The sequence below is a fragment of the Sylvia atricapilla genome, chromosome 1 (assembly GCF_009819655.1).
Source record: "Sylvia atricapilla isolate bSylAtr1 chromosome 1, bSylAtr1.pri, whole genome shotgun sequence".
Taxonomy (NCBI): Eukaryota; Metazoa; Chordata; class Aves; order Passeriformes; family Sylviidae; genus Sylvia; species Sylvia atricapilla.
The window spans coordinates 35321881-35342167 of record NC_089140.1 but is presented as its reverse complement, the minus strand read 5'-3'; the positions used below and the strand labels follow the sequence as shown (position 1 = coordinate 35342167).

Sequence of the window (20287 nt, the reverse complement as noted above, 5' to 3'; positions counted from 1 at the left end):
AGCAATTGCACACAGACAGTCCTATCATGAGTAGGGTGTTTTTGCTTACCTACATGGTTTAGATTGTTATAGAAATCAATATAATATTGACTCAGTTGTTTTGTTTCTCTTTCTAATGCAAACTGTGACGTCCTGGCTTTTAACTCTCTGTAGTAATGTCACAATTCAAAAATCTACAATGTTAGGTGAGATATATGTTAACTTGCTTTTGGAAATAGTTTATATTAATTGTATTATAATTATATCTAAGATCACTAGAATAATCATCAGAGTAAATGAAAATGTTATGAATTTTCACTATTAACTGAGTGTGAAAGCGTACTTTTTCAGCTAACTATTGAATTTCTTGCTGACTTTGAAGCATTAATTACAGAACTAAAAAAGGGACTACATGCAGATAATTTTAACTAAATTAGGCATTATCTCTATCTAGTGATGTGTCCAGTTGGTAATTCCAAAAAAACATATGGAACCCTTGGCATTTGCTTACTGTATAAATGTACTGACTCTTGAAAAGTGTTCATTTACACTGAACATATGGGCTTAGCTGGAAAACCATTATCTACTAAGTGTGTGTGTATCATATGAAGCTTGAGTATGCATTTTGCCAGTATTTTGCTTTTACACATAAAATGTGATTTTCTTTTTTTTAAAGGTATGTTTAGTTATGCAAATAAGCTAAAGTGTGTGTTCCTTAGGGCATTTTTCACAAATAGAAAGCAAGCTATTTTCTGTGTTGGGGTTGTTGTATTCCATAGCAGACAGTAGGGTGTTGCCATAGCTGAGCTTTTAGGACGTCCATGGTTTGTTAGAACTAGTTCTGCTGCAGCCAAGAACATGAGCTGTCATATGTAATCATGTGAATCTGTGCTGTTGCTTTTTAATAAATGGCTGAAATGCTAGAACAAAACACTGTGGTGTACAAATCATTGCTTTTTTGTAATTAAGACCAAAAGTATGAGATTTCAAAACAACTAGGCTCTGTGTAATGAACAGAATATATTTATAAAGTTATTTGTTTGTCTTGAGAAATTTTAATCTGAAATTTCTTGATGAATCAGAATCTGCCAGGCCAGGACTCTTGAGGTCAGGGAGCCCTTGGCCAAGGTACTCTTTTGCATTTAGAAAACTTACCTGCATAAAGTGTCAGGGGGAAAGGGAGGTGTTTAAGCAATTTATTATGTTGCAATTAAGCTACTGTAGATATTTTTGCAAAAGAGTTCATGTAAGCTTTTCCTGCCTGTGGCCCCCAAAGTGGGAATTCAGTATGCCTATTTATATCCAGACCATTTACACACCATTTCAACCTGTCTTTCTCTCTGCCTGGATTCCTGTGTGAAACCTGAGTGCATATACTTTAGTGAAGAGCTATAATCTTGCTCACCATTGACAAATTCTGCTCTTAGCAGCCACTGAAGGACACCAGAATTGCCTTCGTGCTGCACAGCAGGAGCAAAACCCCTCCCTCTGTTCCTGTAACACTGAAGCTTATCCAGCAACTTTTGACAGAAGCCATTTACATAATACACCCACGAGCCAGCACCATTTAGGCAGATTCAAGCCGAAGTATTTATTCAGCAAGTTGTAGGGCTTCATATTATACTTCATTATTGTGGTATATTTTAATAACTTTATATTTAAATTATACTTGATGTAATCTTTTTTCAAGTCGAGGTTGTGTTTGTCTGTACTAATTGCAAAATACCGAGAGGTTTGGCCATTAATAGCTGGCTTTTTAATAGTCAGACTATTGCTTTAAGATTTTACTTCGTATTTAATTTTCAGAGGATTTATGTGGGGCATTTGTTGTCTTCAATGAGTTTAGTGAGGTCTCTCTTGCTGCTCTGACCAGTGCCATATGAAAGCAGTTAAAGTGCTGGAATTGTTTACTGCCTTAAGTGTAGTTAGTCAGCAGAGCCAGTAGACCACATTTCTTTGCGGCTTTTAGTGGAAAATATTAAACAGTCGCTCTTTCCTCAGTTATAGAATTTTTACGTTTTCAGCTGCCTTAGTCACCGAACTGGCGCAGACTGCAAAGACTGCCCCCAAAGAAAGCAAAAGGCGGGTTTTTTTCGGTGCCAGAGGAAGTTGCCCTGGGAGCGGTGGCTGGGCGCTCTGGTAAGTGTCACATGTGAGCATTACTAGGCATTTCACCCTGCCAGGCTGCAGGCGCTGCTCGGGGAGCGCTGCCGTGGCAGTGGCTGGTGCGCCGCTCCGGCCGACTCGCACAGCCAAGCTGGTTTTTGAGCTTTACAAGGCTATCTGCTGATTGTATCATTTAATTCGTCAAGGAAAAAACCTGATAAGCAGAAGCTCTAACTGAAGAAGAGGATCAGGTTGGCGCAGTGACAGATGTTCGAATAAAGAAGTTGGCTCGGAGAAGATGTACAGAGTCTGATTTTTTTTCCCCTTATTTTTCCTCCTCCTCAATCTGAATGAAGACTATCATGGGAACTGCATTCACATGGTGATCAAAAGAAACACTTGAGTGATGAACTGCTTTTGCAGAAGTCGTCTAAGGCAGTAATTGGAGCTTTTGTGTGCAGTAGCTAGCTTGTTTTGCTGAAGCATTCCTCCGCAACAGTGTTTCTGCCTTACGCATTCCCTGATGGAGAAGCCACAGCTACTGCCTGGGGAAGGAAAAACGAACGCTCCGCATTGCTCGTGTCCCTGACGGAGTAACACCGGCTGCTTTGCTTTTCCTGCTTTCAGCCAGCAATATTATTCAAGGAGTTCATTGTCCCTGTGGTCTGACTCATCGCATGTAAATGTGCTGCAGCCGTGCTGCACGTTGCAGCTCTTTTCTTGCATGGGAAAGAATTATTTTCCTCTGAGCAGGTCCTGAATAACTGCTGGAACCGAGATGTGTTTTTCTGTCTGGACTGTTTTTGACATTGAGAAAGGAAGCTGTAGAATGGCAGGATGATCGGGAGGCACGTTTATTTTCAGTCACCAGAAAGCCTGGGAGGGTTGATTTAAACTGACCTTGCGGGAGTGGGAATAGCTGCAGCCGTCTCTCTCGGGGCGATTGTTCCTTGTTCCGTCCTCTGCAGGACAGAGTCGTGTCTTCTGCTACAATGACTTCACTGTGGGGGTAGAAGGACGCCGTGGAAGTTGTGACATTAACAAAGGCAAATTTGCTTGTGAAAGGACAGCTGTGTGCGACAGTGCGTGCTGCTCGAATGGGATTGCATATTGGGATATTTTTATCAGCTGTTCCACAGTTTCGTTGTGGTGGTTTCGATGCTTAGGGACTTTTTATTTTATAAAGAACAACTTTTTTTCAGCAGTGTCTTGAACATCTTGTGCTGTTTGAGTCTGGAAATGAAGTGTGAGGGGGGATTGGAATGTCCCTTTCCAGATGCTAAGACACCAGCAGTAGCATTCACAAGTTTGTGAGGGCATGTGAAACAGGTGAAAGTATTTCCTCTATGGTCACTGTTGTGATACCTGCAGTGTGCTTCCAAAAATACCAGTGCTGGCATTTTTTTGTTTGCTTTTGCTTCCTCAAACGGATCGAATGAGTCGAGTCTGTATTGTTGTTTTGGAGGAGGAGGAAGATGATTCTCCCACATTTATTTCCAATTTACCTCAGGAAAATGCATCTGTACATCCATCACCCGCTGAAAATGTGCTGGTAAGGCATGTTGTTTGTTAGCATATTTCCTGCTTATAATGCTGTCTCAAATACCAATAGCTATACTCTAAGATTAGGATGAATACCTACAATATTGAAACAAGACAAGGTGATGAAATCTACTCATAATAAAGATGGGAAAAGCTGAAACTTAGTGGTAGAATTTATGCTTGCAAGGGTCCATTCTATTTCGTGTAACCTTATTTATGGTGCAGCAAGAACAGGTCTTGATTCTTGTGTAATAGCAGTGGGGCTTTAGAAGGCTTGAGGAAATAAATGTATTTGAAGTAAATGGGTTTTCCCTGCTCCGCTTCTCACTCTTCAATAGCACATTTAGGCAGTACCACTTTAGAAGCTGATGTGATCATTGTATTATAATAATATGCTGTGTTTATTTTGAGAACTGATAGAATGTATCGTTAGATCAAACTAGAGCAATTCTAAGCTAAAACAAAAATTAACATAAGTCACAATCTTGGTATAACTGTTAGAGTCAAGTTAGCACTTTCTGGAAATGATCAACACTGGGGACTGTGCTTTTATTACTTTAAATTATTTTATTCTGTCAAGTGACTGACTTAAATCTTGCTAGCATACCTCAGCAGCTTTCCTTACTTACTAAGAAATCCTGCTATATTTAGTAATAGATGTATGAGTGTGAATTTGTTACCATACTTATCTGATGCACTTTGCTTTCCCACTCTGTCTAAACAGGTGAAAGACTTCCAGTAACTTGAGTCACTCGCTAATGTAAAAGGGGATTGTTTGCTTATACTGTATAGAATTTGCAGCATGTTAATGACAACCCTGATTTTGTTCTAAGGCGTTCTCTTTTCAGCTGTTATAAGCTTGTCTTCTCAGCTCCTTTTTTTTTTTTTTTTTTTTTTCCTTTCACATATATATTTAATTGACTTAGGGGATGTCCATGTGTTCAAGGTTTTTAAAGCTTGCAATTTCTTTGATTCTTAATACTGGTGCTGGTTTCTTTGTTTTACTGCCTGGAATGGGGTTTTTTTGTCATTACCTTGTGTTTCTCTTATGTATCAAAAAACTGTACGAGCATCACTAAAACCTAAAATGGGGTTTTATTTTAAGATATGTTTTTTCTTCATTTCAGCCACCATTGGTTCAAGCTATATTTAATGGAGATCCCGATGAAGTTCGAGCACTAATATTTAAGAAAGAAGATGTTAATTTTCAGGTAAAATCAAATATCATTATCTTTGAAAATATTTTAATTTTGAATATATTTTAATTTTGTTTGTTATATCTTTCTGTTGCACTAATCTCTTTAAAACTTTGCCAATTCTTGGGCTGTACATTTTATATACTAGGCTGAGTAAAGCCTATGCATACACTTAATACTGGGAATCAGGTGTATATCTTTGCAGATTCGTGTGAATAGTAAAGACTGAATTTTATATTCCTCGTAAATGTGCAGTGCTTGGGAAACTGCAAAGTTTGTTTATACAGTTGCATCAGACTAATTTACAGAAAGCTAGACTGGCTGAGTGTGATGTTATGTGGACTTGAAGCCTATATAAATTGAATATAGCATATGGTATACATTAGACAATTATAAGAACATAGTCCGGGGTTTCAGTAGGTACATTTAGTAGTGGATTTTAAACAGGGAAGCCTGATGATTATATTAGTAAGAATGAGAAACTGGGTTTATATTTTTGCAGTGCTGCAAACTCAGGCACTGCAGACATAAAAATTATACTAAAATGATACCAAGTTTGTTCCATAGGGTGAAATTCAAGATTTGAACAGCATGCAGTTACTGTATTTCTATTAAAATTCTAATATGTATGTTTGACACTCTGAAAGTTAATATAGCATAAACTCTACATGGATTAGAAGTTGTTTTGATTATTACAGCAAACTGACTCAAACAATTTGGGCCTTATGCTACAGGATTGTGTATGGCTGTTTCTCCTCCAAATGCTTCAGAGCAAGAGTCATGCTAAAAGGCAAAGGCTAAGATGTAGTTGCTACCTAGAGGCCCATTTAAGACCATGATGATTGTTTGCACTTTCTTCTGGGGAGATGTAAACCAAAAGCAAATATTTAGCTTGGTATGTCTCTTTTGACATTTAAAAGCATTATGCAGAATTTGCAGCTGAGAAATTGTCAGCTTTTAAGCCAGCTGAAAAGTCCCAGTATAAGGGAGCCCTCTGATTATCTTGAAGAGCTTGAGTAAGAGCCTGTAAGAGAAATTTTCTGTCAAATCTGAAGCTTTTTTGATAAGGTTGGACTTTTTTTCCTCTTTCAGGAGTTTTATATGTCCTTAAGCAAGATTGTGTGATGAATTATACCAAAGGACTTACTATTCTTTTAAATTATGAGTTACTTTGGTATTCTTCTCATGTTTGCACCTATATGCTCTGGTCACATTGCCATTTTTATTTTTAGAGGTTTGTGTTGTTACTTTGTATTCATTCATGTGTTAAAGTCAAGTTTAGCATTCATAGCTATAGAGCTTGTAAACAAAGTTAGGTTTACTATCTTTCTGCTTTTTTATTATGTGTATATATAGCCAAAGCTTCTGCTATATTTCAGTATGTATGTGGGAGTGGTTTGGTATTGGGTTTTGTTCTTTCTCAAGTTTTGTAAAACAGTTGCAAGTAAATAGGAAGATAGGAAGTCAACTGATGTGCTTAAATAGGAAAGCTCATCCTTTTTTGCTGTCTTTGAAGAAAATTACTTCAGATTGCAAGGTACTTATAGGTAGTCAGAATCTGGAGGTTTTTACATTGTATATATTTTTTTAAAATATTTTATTTCTTTCTGTTGGCACATCTCACTTTAATAGAACATGGTGTTAGCCTGGTAACACCCAAGGTGTGGTTAGATTCCATGCAGGACAAATATGCCATTTTTTCACAACCACCTTCTTCAGCATAGGGAGATGCTTATTACCCATGACCCCTACTATTTATCATGGCAATGCTAGTCCTACTACAGTATTTAATATGAGATTGACATTTTTCCCTTAGATGCTGTTTGTTGGGATTAAATGAACATGTAGATTCTCCCATTGTCTGGTAGAAACGAAGTAGACTGCCTAGTACATTTTTCTGTGTGTCTGTGTGCATTTTATTCTTTTCCTTGGGTTTTTTGTTGAAGACATCCTTGGCTGGAGGTAGTCTATCTCTACATAAGTCTAGATCCAGAGTTGCTCCATGAGTTATGTGTTACAAATTGGTGTAGTTATTTATATTCCTAAAAAAGAGAAGGATCAGAAGGATCCTAAAAAAGAGAGGGATTTGACCATTGTGGATTGTATTAGACCAATGTATACACTGGATTTTTTTCCACTTTGCTATCCAAGTATTTCATACAGTTATTTGAATTCCAGAGTCATTCCCTCCAATGCCTCTGCAGAGTCATTTCCCTCTCTCAAGAGCAACTAATTGTTTTGCAGTTTGTATTCTAATAGTTGAGATTCCTTCCATCCTCCCTTCCCCTTTGCATGGGCTGGGTTCTGTAACTGGAGACCCAGCAGCGTCCTGTGAGTTAATTTTGCCCAAAAGTGAACTGAGGGTAGGGCTGTTGGACATCTTTGTTGTGACAGTGACATTCATCTAGGAAAGTTTTTTATGATGAAATGTGGGTTTTTTTTTTCCTTCTGTTTAATCCGTCTTCATTTACCTTTTTATTTTTACAAAGTCTTTCAGATCATGAGTTGCTGTGTGTGACTGTAAGATGATGTACAAATAGCAAATGGGCTTTTTTCAGGAAGAAGATTGTTCTCTGTTCATGTCACACCAGCTTCTTGGGTCACAGGCTCAGTTTAGATTTAGAGAGAACGTATTGTATTCTGTCTGCTCTTGTAATCTTTTGTGAAGAAAGAGCAAATTGAGTGTATCCCTAGCTGCTTAAACTGAGGTTCAAAAAGGCTTACCCTCTCTGCAAGGTGGAAATGTGCAGCTCTTTATAGAAAAAACTGATTTACAGGAATTTTGTTCAAATTAATTGTTTGTAAGGTGTACTTCCTGAGGCTCCAGTTAATGAGAAAAACAAACAAACAAACAAACAAACAAACAAACAAACAAACAAACAAACATAAAAAAAAAAAAAAAAAAAAAAAAAAAAAAAAAAAAAAAAAAGAAAAAACCAAACCCAACACAAAACAGAGGAGAAGGGGTTGCTTCTCATTCCTCTTTACTCAAGAAAGCTTGAGTAACTGTAGCTGCTTGTTTTGTGAATCAGGTTTAAATCACATGCATCACGTATGTCAAACAGCATAGAGTTTCTGTTACAGGCATGGCTTTGCTATGTTCTGTGTGTGCGCGTTTGTTTGAAAAGGTTTATTAGTATTGCTTGGTACCATCCTGAGGTTTTGAGATGTGACAGAAAGGAAAATCTTGCATGATGACACATTTAATATCTATTTGTTAATGGAAAACCTCAACATTTCCTGCTCTTGCTGATTAGATTAGTGTGGCTGGTTTGAATTCTGCTTTTCAGTAATTAGTTTTAGCTAACTGAATGATTTCAGCATTGCATTTATAAATTAGTATTGGTTTGGGTGTTTTTTTTTTTAAATACTTGGAGACCCATTACTGTTGTAAACTCTGCCATTTCTGTTTGTAGTCAAAACTTGTGTGATGTATGTTTAGTTTAAAAGATCATGAAAATGGAATATTTCATCTCAGCTATTAGTTAAGAATGTAATTCTCTCAAGAGAATAGCAGCTCACATTCAAAAATGATTTAAAGGTTGCAAATCTGACTACTGAAGTGCTTGTTCAAAATCAGAACAATTTTTTTTTTTTCCTCCTAGAACTATTAGGGTAGTATTTCTTGCCATGAAAATTGATACTTCAGGTAACCCAATATGCATTTTTTATAACCCCATTGCACTTGATCTCAGCCAAGGGGACAAACATCTGATCCTCTCTGGAACTGGTGTCAGTGTGCCCCCTGCTCTTCTCATACTAAAACCAAACAAGCTCTTTTTTTGGAGGATTCCCAAAATCCCACCGATCTCTCACAATGCTCAAAAGTGCTCAATGTTGCTATATAAAATAGTAATATTGATATATGTGACAAAGGACTTAAACATGAAGTACCTGGATTTTACTGTATATGTGCTTTGTGAGATTAAAATAGATTTAAACCTTGAAATGTTCTAAAGCTGCTTTATGTGTGAGTTGGTTTTTCCCCCCAGTATTAAATGTAATCATGGGAAGTGAAATACCTCATACTGTACCATTACAGCCATTATTACCCTGTAGCAATCAGGGTTCTCTGTATGATTTCTATTCCAAATTATTGATCCAGCATGGCTCTTAATTTAATGTCTTTTTTGCATCACAAGTAACCACAAAGTAAAAATTCACCTGTGCTTCTGTTTTGGGAAAAAGGGAAAAACTAAACAAAGCCATGGAACCAAATGATCTTTAGTCAGCACTCCCTAATCCACACCTATATTAAATAGCAATGAAGTGTTGCCCATAAATCCCAAGTTTTGTTGGTGAGACTGACAAGGGGTATGATCTTGTAGCACCAAAGTGCTGGGCACAAACAGGATGGCTAAAACTGTGTCTGAATGGTGTTTTGAGTCGTAGGGTCGCTCCATGGATGACTGTTCCAGTAGAGATGTGGACTTCATTCCCAGTCCTGCCAAATGTGGGTTTGCATAACTTCTTCTTTGGTATTTTTACATTGTAGGAGAATGCTGCTGGATGCTGTTCTAGGGTAAGACACAACATCAGGTTGTCCTACTCTGTGTACTGAAAGAGGAAAAAAATTTGCTTTTTAGTCTAGTGACAAGTCTAAGACTCCTTATACAGCATTGGGCCTGGGTATCAGGAGAATTAGATTACTGAGGCTCTGAAATATATTATTAATTTAAGAATGGATAATGAAAATTTCAGTACAGTTTAAATAACAAGAAAGGTTCTTTGAGATGATGATTATGGTCAGCAAAGCCCTAAAAGAGGTTAAATAGTAAAAGTAGGTAGTGGATGGTACCTGGCTTTCATCTTTGTACTTTGGTATAAAGTATCACAACCTCGTTGTTTGAACTGCTGGAGTAACAGGTGTTTTTCTGTACACTTGAGAGTGCAATGTAGAACAGGAAAGCCTGAATTACTTGGCTGCAGTATGGAACATTCTGCAAGATTTAATAAATAAAGTTTGATGTTCTGATCATACAAATGAATCCTGTGCCTATTTCATACATTAAAAGAATTTTTATGTATGTTTTGCTGTGGGAAATTGTAATTGCTCTCTAATTCAGCAATTACATTGGAATATTTCTCAGTATAAAGAACCTTTTATGAGTAAATATCATGGACTTGCTTGAAAACAAATGAACGAGAAGCCATCATTTGTAATGAGGTAAAAAATAATCATTAGGTATTTTCTTACCCTTGTGTTCACAATCTTTCTGTAGCCAATTATTTTACCAATTACTAATGTGGATTTTCACGTTTGTTTGGGGTTTATTTTAGAAAAAGTATGCATGCAGACTACAAATGTAAGTTCATTTTAGTTTGACTTATCTGTGCTTCTAGAAACTTTTCTGCATTAAGATATGCAGAAAGTGTTTGAGCTATGCCTTTTGTTATCAGTCACTGTTAGTGTAAGAATTTGCTAGTTGGGACAACTGGAAGAAATTCTGAAAGCAGGCTAATATGTGATGCTCTTTAAGCAGTGGTGGTTGATGTGCAGCCCCATGTTTCCGTGCTTTTGGTGAGGGCAAGACTCAGAGAGGCTGTTTTTAACAGAGAGTTGGAAATGGTTTTGAGGACTGGAGAGACACTTTGACAGTTTTACTAAGATTTGTATGGGCCAGATAAAGGCAATGGGAAGACAGGTATGTCCAAAGAGTGCTCCTTTCCACTTCAGCAATGCTGACACTCTTGATCAGGAGAAGGGGTTCATAGTGGTTTGTGATTTGGTGCACTCGGAGTATGTTTGCAGGGAAATAATTTTCCAGGCTGGTTCAGCTGTAACACCTCTTGGTTCTAGAGGAAGGTTCTGGCTGTCACAGCAAAGCTACCCTTGATTTTTGAACCTAAACTTGTGAGAGTAAATAGTGGTTAAAAACCAGTGTAATGTACCAAAAGCTAAGCAGGAGTTATGAAAAAGTTTTAACCCTTTGAGTTGTGCTTCTGAAGAGATGAGATTGGTTTGCTAACCAGTCTGTTTGTCCCAGACATGCCTCACACCCACCCAGTGTTGGTAACTATTTTGTCAGGTTCCTGCAGGCACATCAGATGATTTACAGGAAGGACTTTTGCACTGGCAACGGGAGTTGGCAACAAAAACTTGAACTAAAGTATTTGTTTCTGTGGAGCAGCATCTTGCTGTATTCCTTGGCAGGACAGACATAACGTCTGGTTTGCTCATTTGAATGCGAGGGAGGAATTAAAAAGACGCCCAGAAAATTGTAAAATATTCTGAAGAGCACAATTTATTTATTTTTTTGGTTCCTATTTTAGTAGGTCAGGTTATACACTTTTCATTTCATTGCTTAAGAGTTTCAATCTGTTACGCATTTTTTTTCCTCTAATAGTGTCAGTCACTGTTTTTTTTTATTGAGTGTTTTGCTAATTTCCAAATGCAGGCAAGCTTTTAATAAAGAGACACTGTAGTTATTGTAACTTGAACCATGTAGACTGACATTGTGAAAGTGTAGCTGAAGTAGTATTACGGAGGAGTGCACAATTTAAACCTATTAAAATAAAACTTGAATTTAAGGCTTTCTTTCCAAAAATGTTTTAATATCTTGAGTCTCTAATCATAGTGAAGAAGTATTTAGTGAAAAATGGTGGGTTTTGAGGTATTAATAAAGTGCATAGAAATATTTGCATGTTTTCTGCTATATTGAGAACACTTTTTTCCCTTTCAGAGATAGCTAGAATAAGGACAAATTTAGTTTCCTATCTTTGTAGTGTGTTTTTTATAGCTGGTGTGTATCTTAATATTTATATCATCACATTATAGCAATCAAATCTAGAGGAAAAAATGTTTTTAAACTGCTTGCTAATTTCCAATATTATTTATCTATTTAAAAATCTCTTCAACCTTGAAGTCCTTTCTTTCTCCACCAGAAAAGTTTCTGCATGGTTGAACATTCTTTCTAATATGTTTTAATCTTCAGTTTAGAGTGTAGCAGATTAAGGGGATAAAATTACAGCTATTTGTGGGTTTGAAAGACTTTTTAATGTGACAAGAACATGGGATATGTTCTAGCTTAGAGCTTGGTGCTAGTTATTTTAATTCAGTTTCATCCTTTGGATTTTCAAGCAATAATTCCCCCTCAGTTTTCCTGCAAATAAGAACTGTATATTGAGAGAACACATACATGGGTGTGCCTGTATATAAATGTGTGCAAGTTATATATAAAGTGTGAGGTTATTTTTTTTTAAATGGTCACTTACCTAATGTTAACAGTAGGCATATAATGAAATAACAGTGAGAACAGTCCTCTGAAATAACTTGCAGGAGGCTGGAGAGGAAATAAAACATTCCCGTATAAACAAACACTAATGAAGAGAATTCCTGCAGTAAAATACACTGCTGAGAAACTGCCTGGCAGCCTCTGCCTGGAAGCCAACTTCATGTGCTGGAGCAGAGGCCAAGAAATCTTGTATTGGGAAAGTGAGGGGCTATGAGACTTCACAAAGCACAGATGAACTCAGGGTGGACATAAATCACAGAACAAGCTGTGTGTGTTATCAGACGCCTCTACTGCTGACTTCTAATAAAAGAACTTTTATTGCCCATTTAAATAACATAATTATACCTATCTCTTAGTAAGAACTGATTTCTAAGAAGAACTGAGAGCTTTTTTAATTAGATAGAGGCATTTAAAATAGTTGATGGCTTTAATTTGGTATGTTTTCATTTTGTGCAAAGTAAATGTAAATATATTTTTTAAATGTATGGGTGAGAAAAATATAGTGTATAACCTCAGAGACTGGTGGTAGTTTTTATCTTCTCTATTAGTTTGCCCATATACTTCTAATAAAATACAGCTTTCTGATGGGAGCAAGAAATTTCTTTCTCCTTAAAACCTGTGTTTGGATTTTTGTACACTGCATCTCAGTGTACTGTATTGCTTTCTGCTTCTAGATAGTCTCTGTACTTAACTTTCTAAGTGTTTTTACCACAAGCAGAAACCCCCATTTCCTGTGTGATCAGCCTGATGAAATGATGAGTCATGTGAGACTCTTGCTTTATCATGTGTTCAGTTAATTGAAATTTCTTCACATCTGAAAAATGGCAAGAAAATTTTGTGGAGACTTGTGGTTTTGAGGGGAGTGTTTGTGATCTGGATTGAACAGGAGCAGGTTGTGGCTTCTCAGAACTTGCATCTGTGCATCAGCTTTTAATGTGGAGCTGAAATTATCTTGCATGTAAGGAAGTCCAGGAATTGGTCTTCAGAAGGACATTTTGTGCATAGCACAGGCCAATCAATGTGTGAGGTGCTGTATTAACAAGAGACAGTGCTTGAGAAATACCTTGTCATTAAGCCTGATCAGTTTTTATTGAGGTGTTTTTGAAGAAGGAAACGGCGTGCAGCACTACCATATGGAAATGTCCAGGAGTTATTTTGGTAAAGAATTAAGTACCTTCTTAAATACATGAATATTCATGTTCTGTGACAAAGGGATAAGAAGAAACTTTGCTGCAGGAAAGGTAGGGAAGCTCTTTCTATACAAAAGATGATTCCACTTCCAAAGGATTGACTATTAGGTTGTTTGATCCATCGATCTGAAGCCTGACTGATTCCAGAAATGGAGAACTTTGGAGACCAGTTCTTCCAGGTGCAGTGGATACTTACTGCCAGTTGTATATTGTAAACAGTATCCACCAGCTACTCAAGGATTATTTAAATTCTTCATACTGAAATTATTAACTGTAACTTAACTTTAAAGTTGAGCATTTCCTGTTCATTAGTGTGAGATGTTTTTCAAGCATGTTATCTGTAATGATTAATCAGATATCTTAGTTCCTCTGTAGTGGTTTAGAGTGAATCATGTTTTTCAGCCTCAATATAAAGTCTGTCCAAATGGTGTTGAGTTCCTTTTCTGGTGCAGAAATAGATTCAAGATGTTTTAAATAAAAATCTGCATAATTAGGCATTTTCCTTCATAATTAAAATGTTTAATGAGAGAAACTTGCCAGTCCAGAGAGGAATAATTATTTACTTTGTGTCGATGGCACTGTCTTTAGCCTCTGCAAATGAGATTTTCGTATGTATGTAGTTATTACTCTTATTAGAGTGGTACAAACACACCTTCAACAGAGTTACAGGACAATCTGATCAACATCAGCAAACTGGTATTCGCTACAGTGATCTTATAGGCAGTAGCTCTTGAAAAGTTGCCATTGCAAAGGGTAAAACTGAGAAAAACATTGTGCTTACATGGCATGCTGCTGCCTTGAACAGGAAATGGGAATTATTCTATAAAGACTTTAGTATGAATTAATATTAGTCTGTTACTCAGGCAAACAGATCCTCCTTCTCATCAGGCCTAGTAAGCTTGCCCCAGTACTATGCTAATGTGGATTTACTGTTTGCTAAACTAGGCAAACAAGCCTGGATCTCTGCATGGCAGTGGTTTACAGTATTGGCCAAACACTGAATTTCTTTTGCAGTAATTGGGAATTTGACAGACAGCTTTTGTTTCAGTCACTGTGATTTCTTTAACATTGAAAACTTCTCATTGGTGTAGAGAGCCATGAATAATTACTTCAAATTTAAAAGTTTTAGGAGTTTTTAAAGTTTCAAGGGTTTTGTGTTTGAGTCTCCAGTATGATTCTTAGTGATAATGATTTTGTAGATCATGTCTAATTTGCCATTTTACTTTTAGTGATTATTGCTGAAGATTGTAACCTTCAAAGCATAATTGAAGTTCTGCATTTCCTGCTGCTTTTACAAAACAAGCTAGAGGCAAAGTCTTGAATAGTTAGAGCTTACTGGAGTTATTCCTGGCAGTTGCTGTGCCTGACATGCAAAGGATTGGTATTTCAGAACAGAACATCCCCATTGAAAGAGCAGAGAGAAGGAAAAAGTTCAATAGCCTTAATGTGCATTAGCTTCCCAACATGGACACAGTCCTTAGAAAGGGCATTGCTGGGAAAGGCAAGATAGGATTTGAATTTACTGATTATTTGTAGTAATTTTCTGGATGAAAGCCCTTTATGCATATGCAACATACCTTTGAACAAGACAATTTTCTCCACTGTGCAAGTTGTTGAAGCTATCTTACTGTGGGATATCTGATATTCTGTCAGTAAACATGAGTTCCTTTGTCCAGTTTGGTCCTTGTGCACAAACTCTGCGTGAGGTAGGCACATCTTTTAAGGTCCTTAAATCTTCTTTAATAAAGGATGGATGTACAGCAAAAACAGTGAAAAGAAAGTGTTTCTCATTTGTTTGCTACATGATGTAGGGAGGGCTGTCCCATAAATACCCAAGGAGGAGGACTCGTCTATTGTCAGTGGAACCTGGAAAGGCTCATACTGGTGTCAGGTATTGGGACCAAGGAACTGGAAGGTCATTGCAATGAGTTCTTGCTGAAGATTATGCTCCAAAAGTTCAGATACAATGTCTTGATGATGGAGTTTGAGGGAGTGTTTTCTCAGGCCTATGATATCAGCCTGTACCTTTCTGTTTCCAAAACCAGTGGAATTCTGTTGTCTTTCCAATCTTTGAAAGACCTACTTTATTAATATAATGCTTCCTAATCATTAATTTCATTTCTGTTTGAATTTGCGTTAAATACTAGTTATATACATATGTATATGTGTAAATATGGTAACTTATAAATAAATTACATAATGCTGACTTGCTGTCTCAAAGGAGTACAAATATCTTGCCGTAGTTGTTGGAAGCTTTTCCTGCAATGACAATTATCTTCTAAGCTTTTCCTGTGTCCACTTAGCTTAGGAAATAGTGCATATAAGATACTTAGATCCTAAGGTAACCAGCAGGTTTAGGTGAGTTCTTGTCCTCACTATCAGAGGCTTTCTGTTGGGTTTCTTTTGTGATTAGTGTGTGGACTTTTCATTTTCCATTGCAGACTGTTGTTGGGTGAAAGTTTTTTTTTACTCTCATTTCACTCATGTTTTTCAGAATAGATTTGTTCTGCAAGATTTTTCTTGCCTAACAATTCACCTTTGAATTAGCATAGATTGTGTTGTATGCTGTTTGGAGTTCAGAATGGTGCAAACGTCTCTTAAAAGGAGGGTTTTGGTTTTGCATATTCCAGCTGGATAACCTTACTTCATGAAGCTCTTCAATTTAACACACACCAGGAAAATGTTTGCCTTGCCCCAAGAAGAGGTGCTAACATTAAGCATACAACTTGAAAAGCACATCTTTTCCTGTCAGTAAGAGGATACAGTTAGTGGGACAAATAACTGTTTTACATCGGTGGTTGTCATTTGAGCACTTGCCTTTGCAGTGAAAAGGGCAGAAACCCCAGCTTTTCTGAACAAAAGTGTCAGTGGCCCGAACGTAATGTGCTGGATTTAAACTGTGGTGGAGATGTGCATACCTTACCTAGTGTGGTGTGTGATCTTTCACTGGAGCATAAACAGAGCCTGTATTGTACTCTTTCCTCTCTTGGCATGTTTTCTTATTTGTGTCCTCAAACATTACAGATGATGACACTGTAAGAGAGGCAGTGCCCCTGTTCCAGCCCACTCTGCGAGCACAGGCTGGATTACATAATGTGCTCCACAGCACTACTCTCATTATGGAAAATCCATTGTTTTCTCATAGTGCTTTTTTTTTTTTTTTTTTTTTTTTTTTCCCCATAAATAGTTTCAGAATTATTTTTCACTTTTCTTACAAGCAACTTCATTCTGTTTAAAAGCTGGGGTTTTCTTCTGTCATAACTACCAGGTAAATGTTTACAAATCATATAACTGGCATTTGGGAAGGATAAAGCCAAAGGCAAATATTTCCAATTATATATTATTGGTTTTGGAGGGGTAGTGTTTGTGGGTTTTTGGTCGTTGTTTTTGTTGGGATTTTGTATGGGTGGTTTTTTGGGGTTTTTTTGGGGTTGGTTTTTTTTTGTTTGTTTGTTTGTTTTGTTTTGTTTTGTTTTTGTTGTTTTTTTGTTTTTTTTTTTTTTTGTTTTTTTTTTTTTTTTTTAGTATAGCAGAGTTCTGAATGCTCTAGAGGTTAATGGGTTAATGGATGGGTATTTTTTTAACTTCAGTGAGTTTTTTTGCTCTCTCCCCCAAAGGGATCTAGCATGCTAACAAATTGTCTTGGCCCTAAAAGTTGCCTTTTTTTTTTTATTCCTGAGTTAAAGTAAGGAAAATAATCCAAAATGCCTCAGCTGCACTGTGAGATCGAGTTGCTCTTACCAAAGGGTACAGAATAGCTCTTTATTCATTCTATGTATTGGGCAAGAATTCAGTAACCTTTATAAGTGATAAATGGGACCAGTTCTTGATGTTGGAACTTCTCTGTGAAAGGGAGCAGCAGCTTGCAAAACCTGCTTAGTTATTCAGGTCCTTATCCGATATCCAAATGAATGCTTGAGTTTGCTCACAAGAAACTCTGGCCTTTCTAATTCAGCCAGAAACACTTACATGTTGTGTAGAAATGTCTACATGGCATGTAAAAATGTAGAAGCATGTAAAAACCCAGGTTTAGCTTTTCTTACAAGCTGTGCTTGTTCTGTACACAAGGTCCAAAACCTGAGCAGCCGAATTATGGAGAGGAATGTTACAAAACCTGCATGGGACATCAAGGTTACAGGGTATGAGAAAATGTGTATTTCCAAAAAATACTCTGACTCAGTACTTTCAGAAAAGAATAATTGAAGATAAATTGTTTTAAGCTGAATTACTTGGAAGTGGAAAAACGCAGATGTTTAGTTGTTTCAAAATCTGCTTCTTTAAATGCTTGACAGCAAGTCAGAAGTCTTGTTGTGGACCTCTTTAGTTGAGACAAATAAAGATACAATGTCTGCCAGAACACCTCAAGCACTCCTGTTCTCATATGTGAAGAAGACATTCTCAAGTACTGAATCTGACTTTTTAACATCTTAACCACATCAAAATAACTTGTTGGGGTTTTTTTTACTGTACATACTTAAATGAGAATTTTTTACTCTCTTGTTCTGAATGAGATATTAGCTTGCTGCAAGGTCCAGCAATCATAATTTTAGATGGAGTTTGAAGCTTAGTAGCTGTTCCTTGCTCTAAATGTGACTCACTTTCTTTTGTGTATCTTTCTATTGGGGCAACTCTTTTAAGAGGAACAGGGCTTCAAACAATTACACCCTGAATGGTGTTTTGTACCTAATTGTTGTCATGTAAGACAGCATCTGAAGTTAACTCTTTTAATGAAAGATGTCTGGAATGGTGTTATTTAACAACATGAATTGTTCTTTTTTACCAATTTTTTACCAGTTTTTTTTTAGTGTAGTATTAAGTTATATTTTTCACTTCACTAGAGTTTCTATGGACATTAAAGTTTGGGATTCAATAAAAGTTAGGCCAGCAAATTTTCTCCTGTCCTCTTCCTGTCAAATTTTTCTACTCTGTGCCAAAGTTAAAGACTAGTTTGACCTTTAGACAAGAGTAGTTTGGCACCAAATATTTTCTGTACCATTTTTATAAAAGGTGTTTCCTGGGGTTATTTAAAAATACTAGAAAGATACAAATGAGATATCTCACTTGTTTCTAAAAATAAATTTTTAATAAGAAGTGATTGAATGTAAGTGAATGTTCCAATACAACATGTCACTATAATATATATACACACACACACATATTTACACACACATATATATAAAATGATGTTTTTTCTGTGCAAATTGAATTTCTAAGTGATTCTCACCAGATTGTTTTTAGTGTCAGGTGTTTTAGAAATTAACCAAATCTTCAATGTGCTTCTTGTTTATGTTTTTACATTATGTATTCATTGCATGCAGTGGTTCAGTAAGGACAGAGATTTTTATCAGTTTTAAGTGTATTATTTGACTAGAATAATTCACTGAATGGGAAGTAAATTATTTTCCAGGGATTTTAGTGCTTTTCTGTGAATGTGAGCTTAAATTCAGTCACAAAATTTCCATTTTAAAAATGCCTGGAGGCATCATGCTAAATGAGAATGCTTTTGGAACTGCCAAGTATGTCCATACAGCAGAGCCATGCCATGTGAATTCTTCCCTGCCTCCTTCTTGGTGGGGATGCTCATTTGTGTGCACGCAGTGTGGAATGGTGTGCAAACAGATAATGTCATTCTCTAGATAAAAGTAAAATTCAGATGTTTGATTTTTTTTTTCTATAAAACTTTAAATGGTCCCCAGGTTTCATGTTAGAAAAGAAATTTGACTGCTTGGGATATTCCAATAATCAGAAAAGGAAAGGACAGTTGTTTGGTTATGAAATGCATTATAGTTGGTCAGTTGCTCATTGTTTTTATAGACTCTAAAACTCCAATTTGGCATAAGTGATACTTTTTTCCCCCCCTTAGGTTTTCACCATGGCAGATAACTTAGTCCAGGAGAAGGAAGTTTCCAGACCAAGGTCCACTGTGTTGCTCTAATTCATTCATTTCTCATGGCAGAAATGTGAATATATCTTGATAGGTTTTACAGTCAAATTTCTTAGCCAATTATGACTGCCATAAGTAATGAAATCAGAATAGATCAGTTTTCATTGCTGTAGTTTTCAATGCCTGCCACTCAGCCTGGGTTTCCCCTTTTGCTCATCTAGTTCACCCAGATGCAAGTTTAATTTCGGTCTCATTTCTGAAAAATGCCCATATGCAAGATCTGACCTTTTGTAGTTGCTGAGGGATTTTGATGTTTGGAAAATCATATTTTGGAGTGGAAAATTAGTGTCTCCTTTGCAATTATACAGCTAATAGTAATTTCTTCTTACATGTTACAAGTGTGGTGCTTCATGGTTATTTTGTGGGTCAGTGCAGATCTATTCAAAATTATCTTATAATCAGACTTTATTCTTTATTATTGTTCCTTGTGACAATTTAGAAAACTGTGAGGCTGTGCTGTCGAGAAACTCAGGTGTTTAGATTGACTTATGTTCAGGTAAACCCTTGGTTTGTCACAAAATGGTGCTCTGGTGACCTTTTTCCAGGCTACCTTGTAATTCTCTTCTGACATATCTTTTATTTTTTATTACCTACAGCTACTATCCAGCTTTTTTTAAGGCCTCCACAAACTCACAGTGCCACAAGTGGTAGTAATGAGTAAATTATTTTGTGGTTTATTCCATGGTGTGCTAGTTTTTATTTTTGTTGTTGTTACCATTATCATTGTCATTATTATCAGCTAGAAGCAAGTAAAGAGCATGCACTTTTAATTGCACTGGTACTGAAGATCTTAACTAGAAACAACAGCGGGGTTGGCAGATTGTGGCTGACATGACCCTTGTTGCTAAAACCACTTCTTTTCTCCTGTAAGATAAGGTCTCTCAAGTCAATGGTCTCTCTGTCTTAACGAGCAAGAGGGCAAAGATTCCTCCTTGGGTTTTTGTGATTGTTTGGAGGTCTAGATTTGCTCTGCCCTCCTAATGGATGGCATAAAGAGGACATGTCCTGAAATTTAATAAGTAGTGATAAAGTCTTAGTAGTGAAAGTTTAATACTGGGCTTTCAAAAATGTTTCTTGCAAATGCAGTACAAGTGT

The 20287-nt window shown here is 36.7% G+C and overlaps 1 protein-coding gene across 1 annotated transcript in view; it reads left to right on the top strand.

The window, feature by feature from the left end:
• Window positions 1–2210: 2210 nt before the first annotated feature.
• The window catches only part of ANKRD28 (ankyrin repeat domain 28), a 75289-nt gene continuing 57212 nt past the window's right edge, over window positions 2211–20287 (top strand). The window contains 2 exon segments of the mRNA XM_066319511.1: window positions 2211–3637; window positions 4755–4838. Of these exon segments, the coding sequence (XP_066175608.1) occupies window positions 3521–3637; window positions 4755–4838 (201 nt within the window). The 5' untranslated portion in view covers window positions 2211–3520.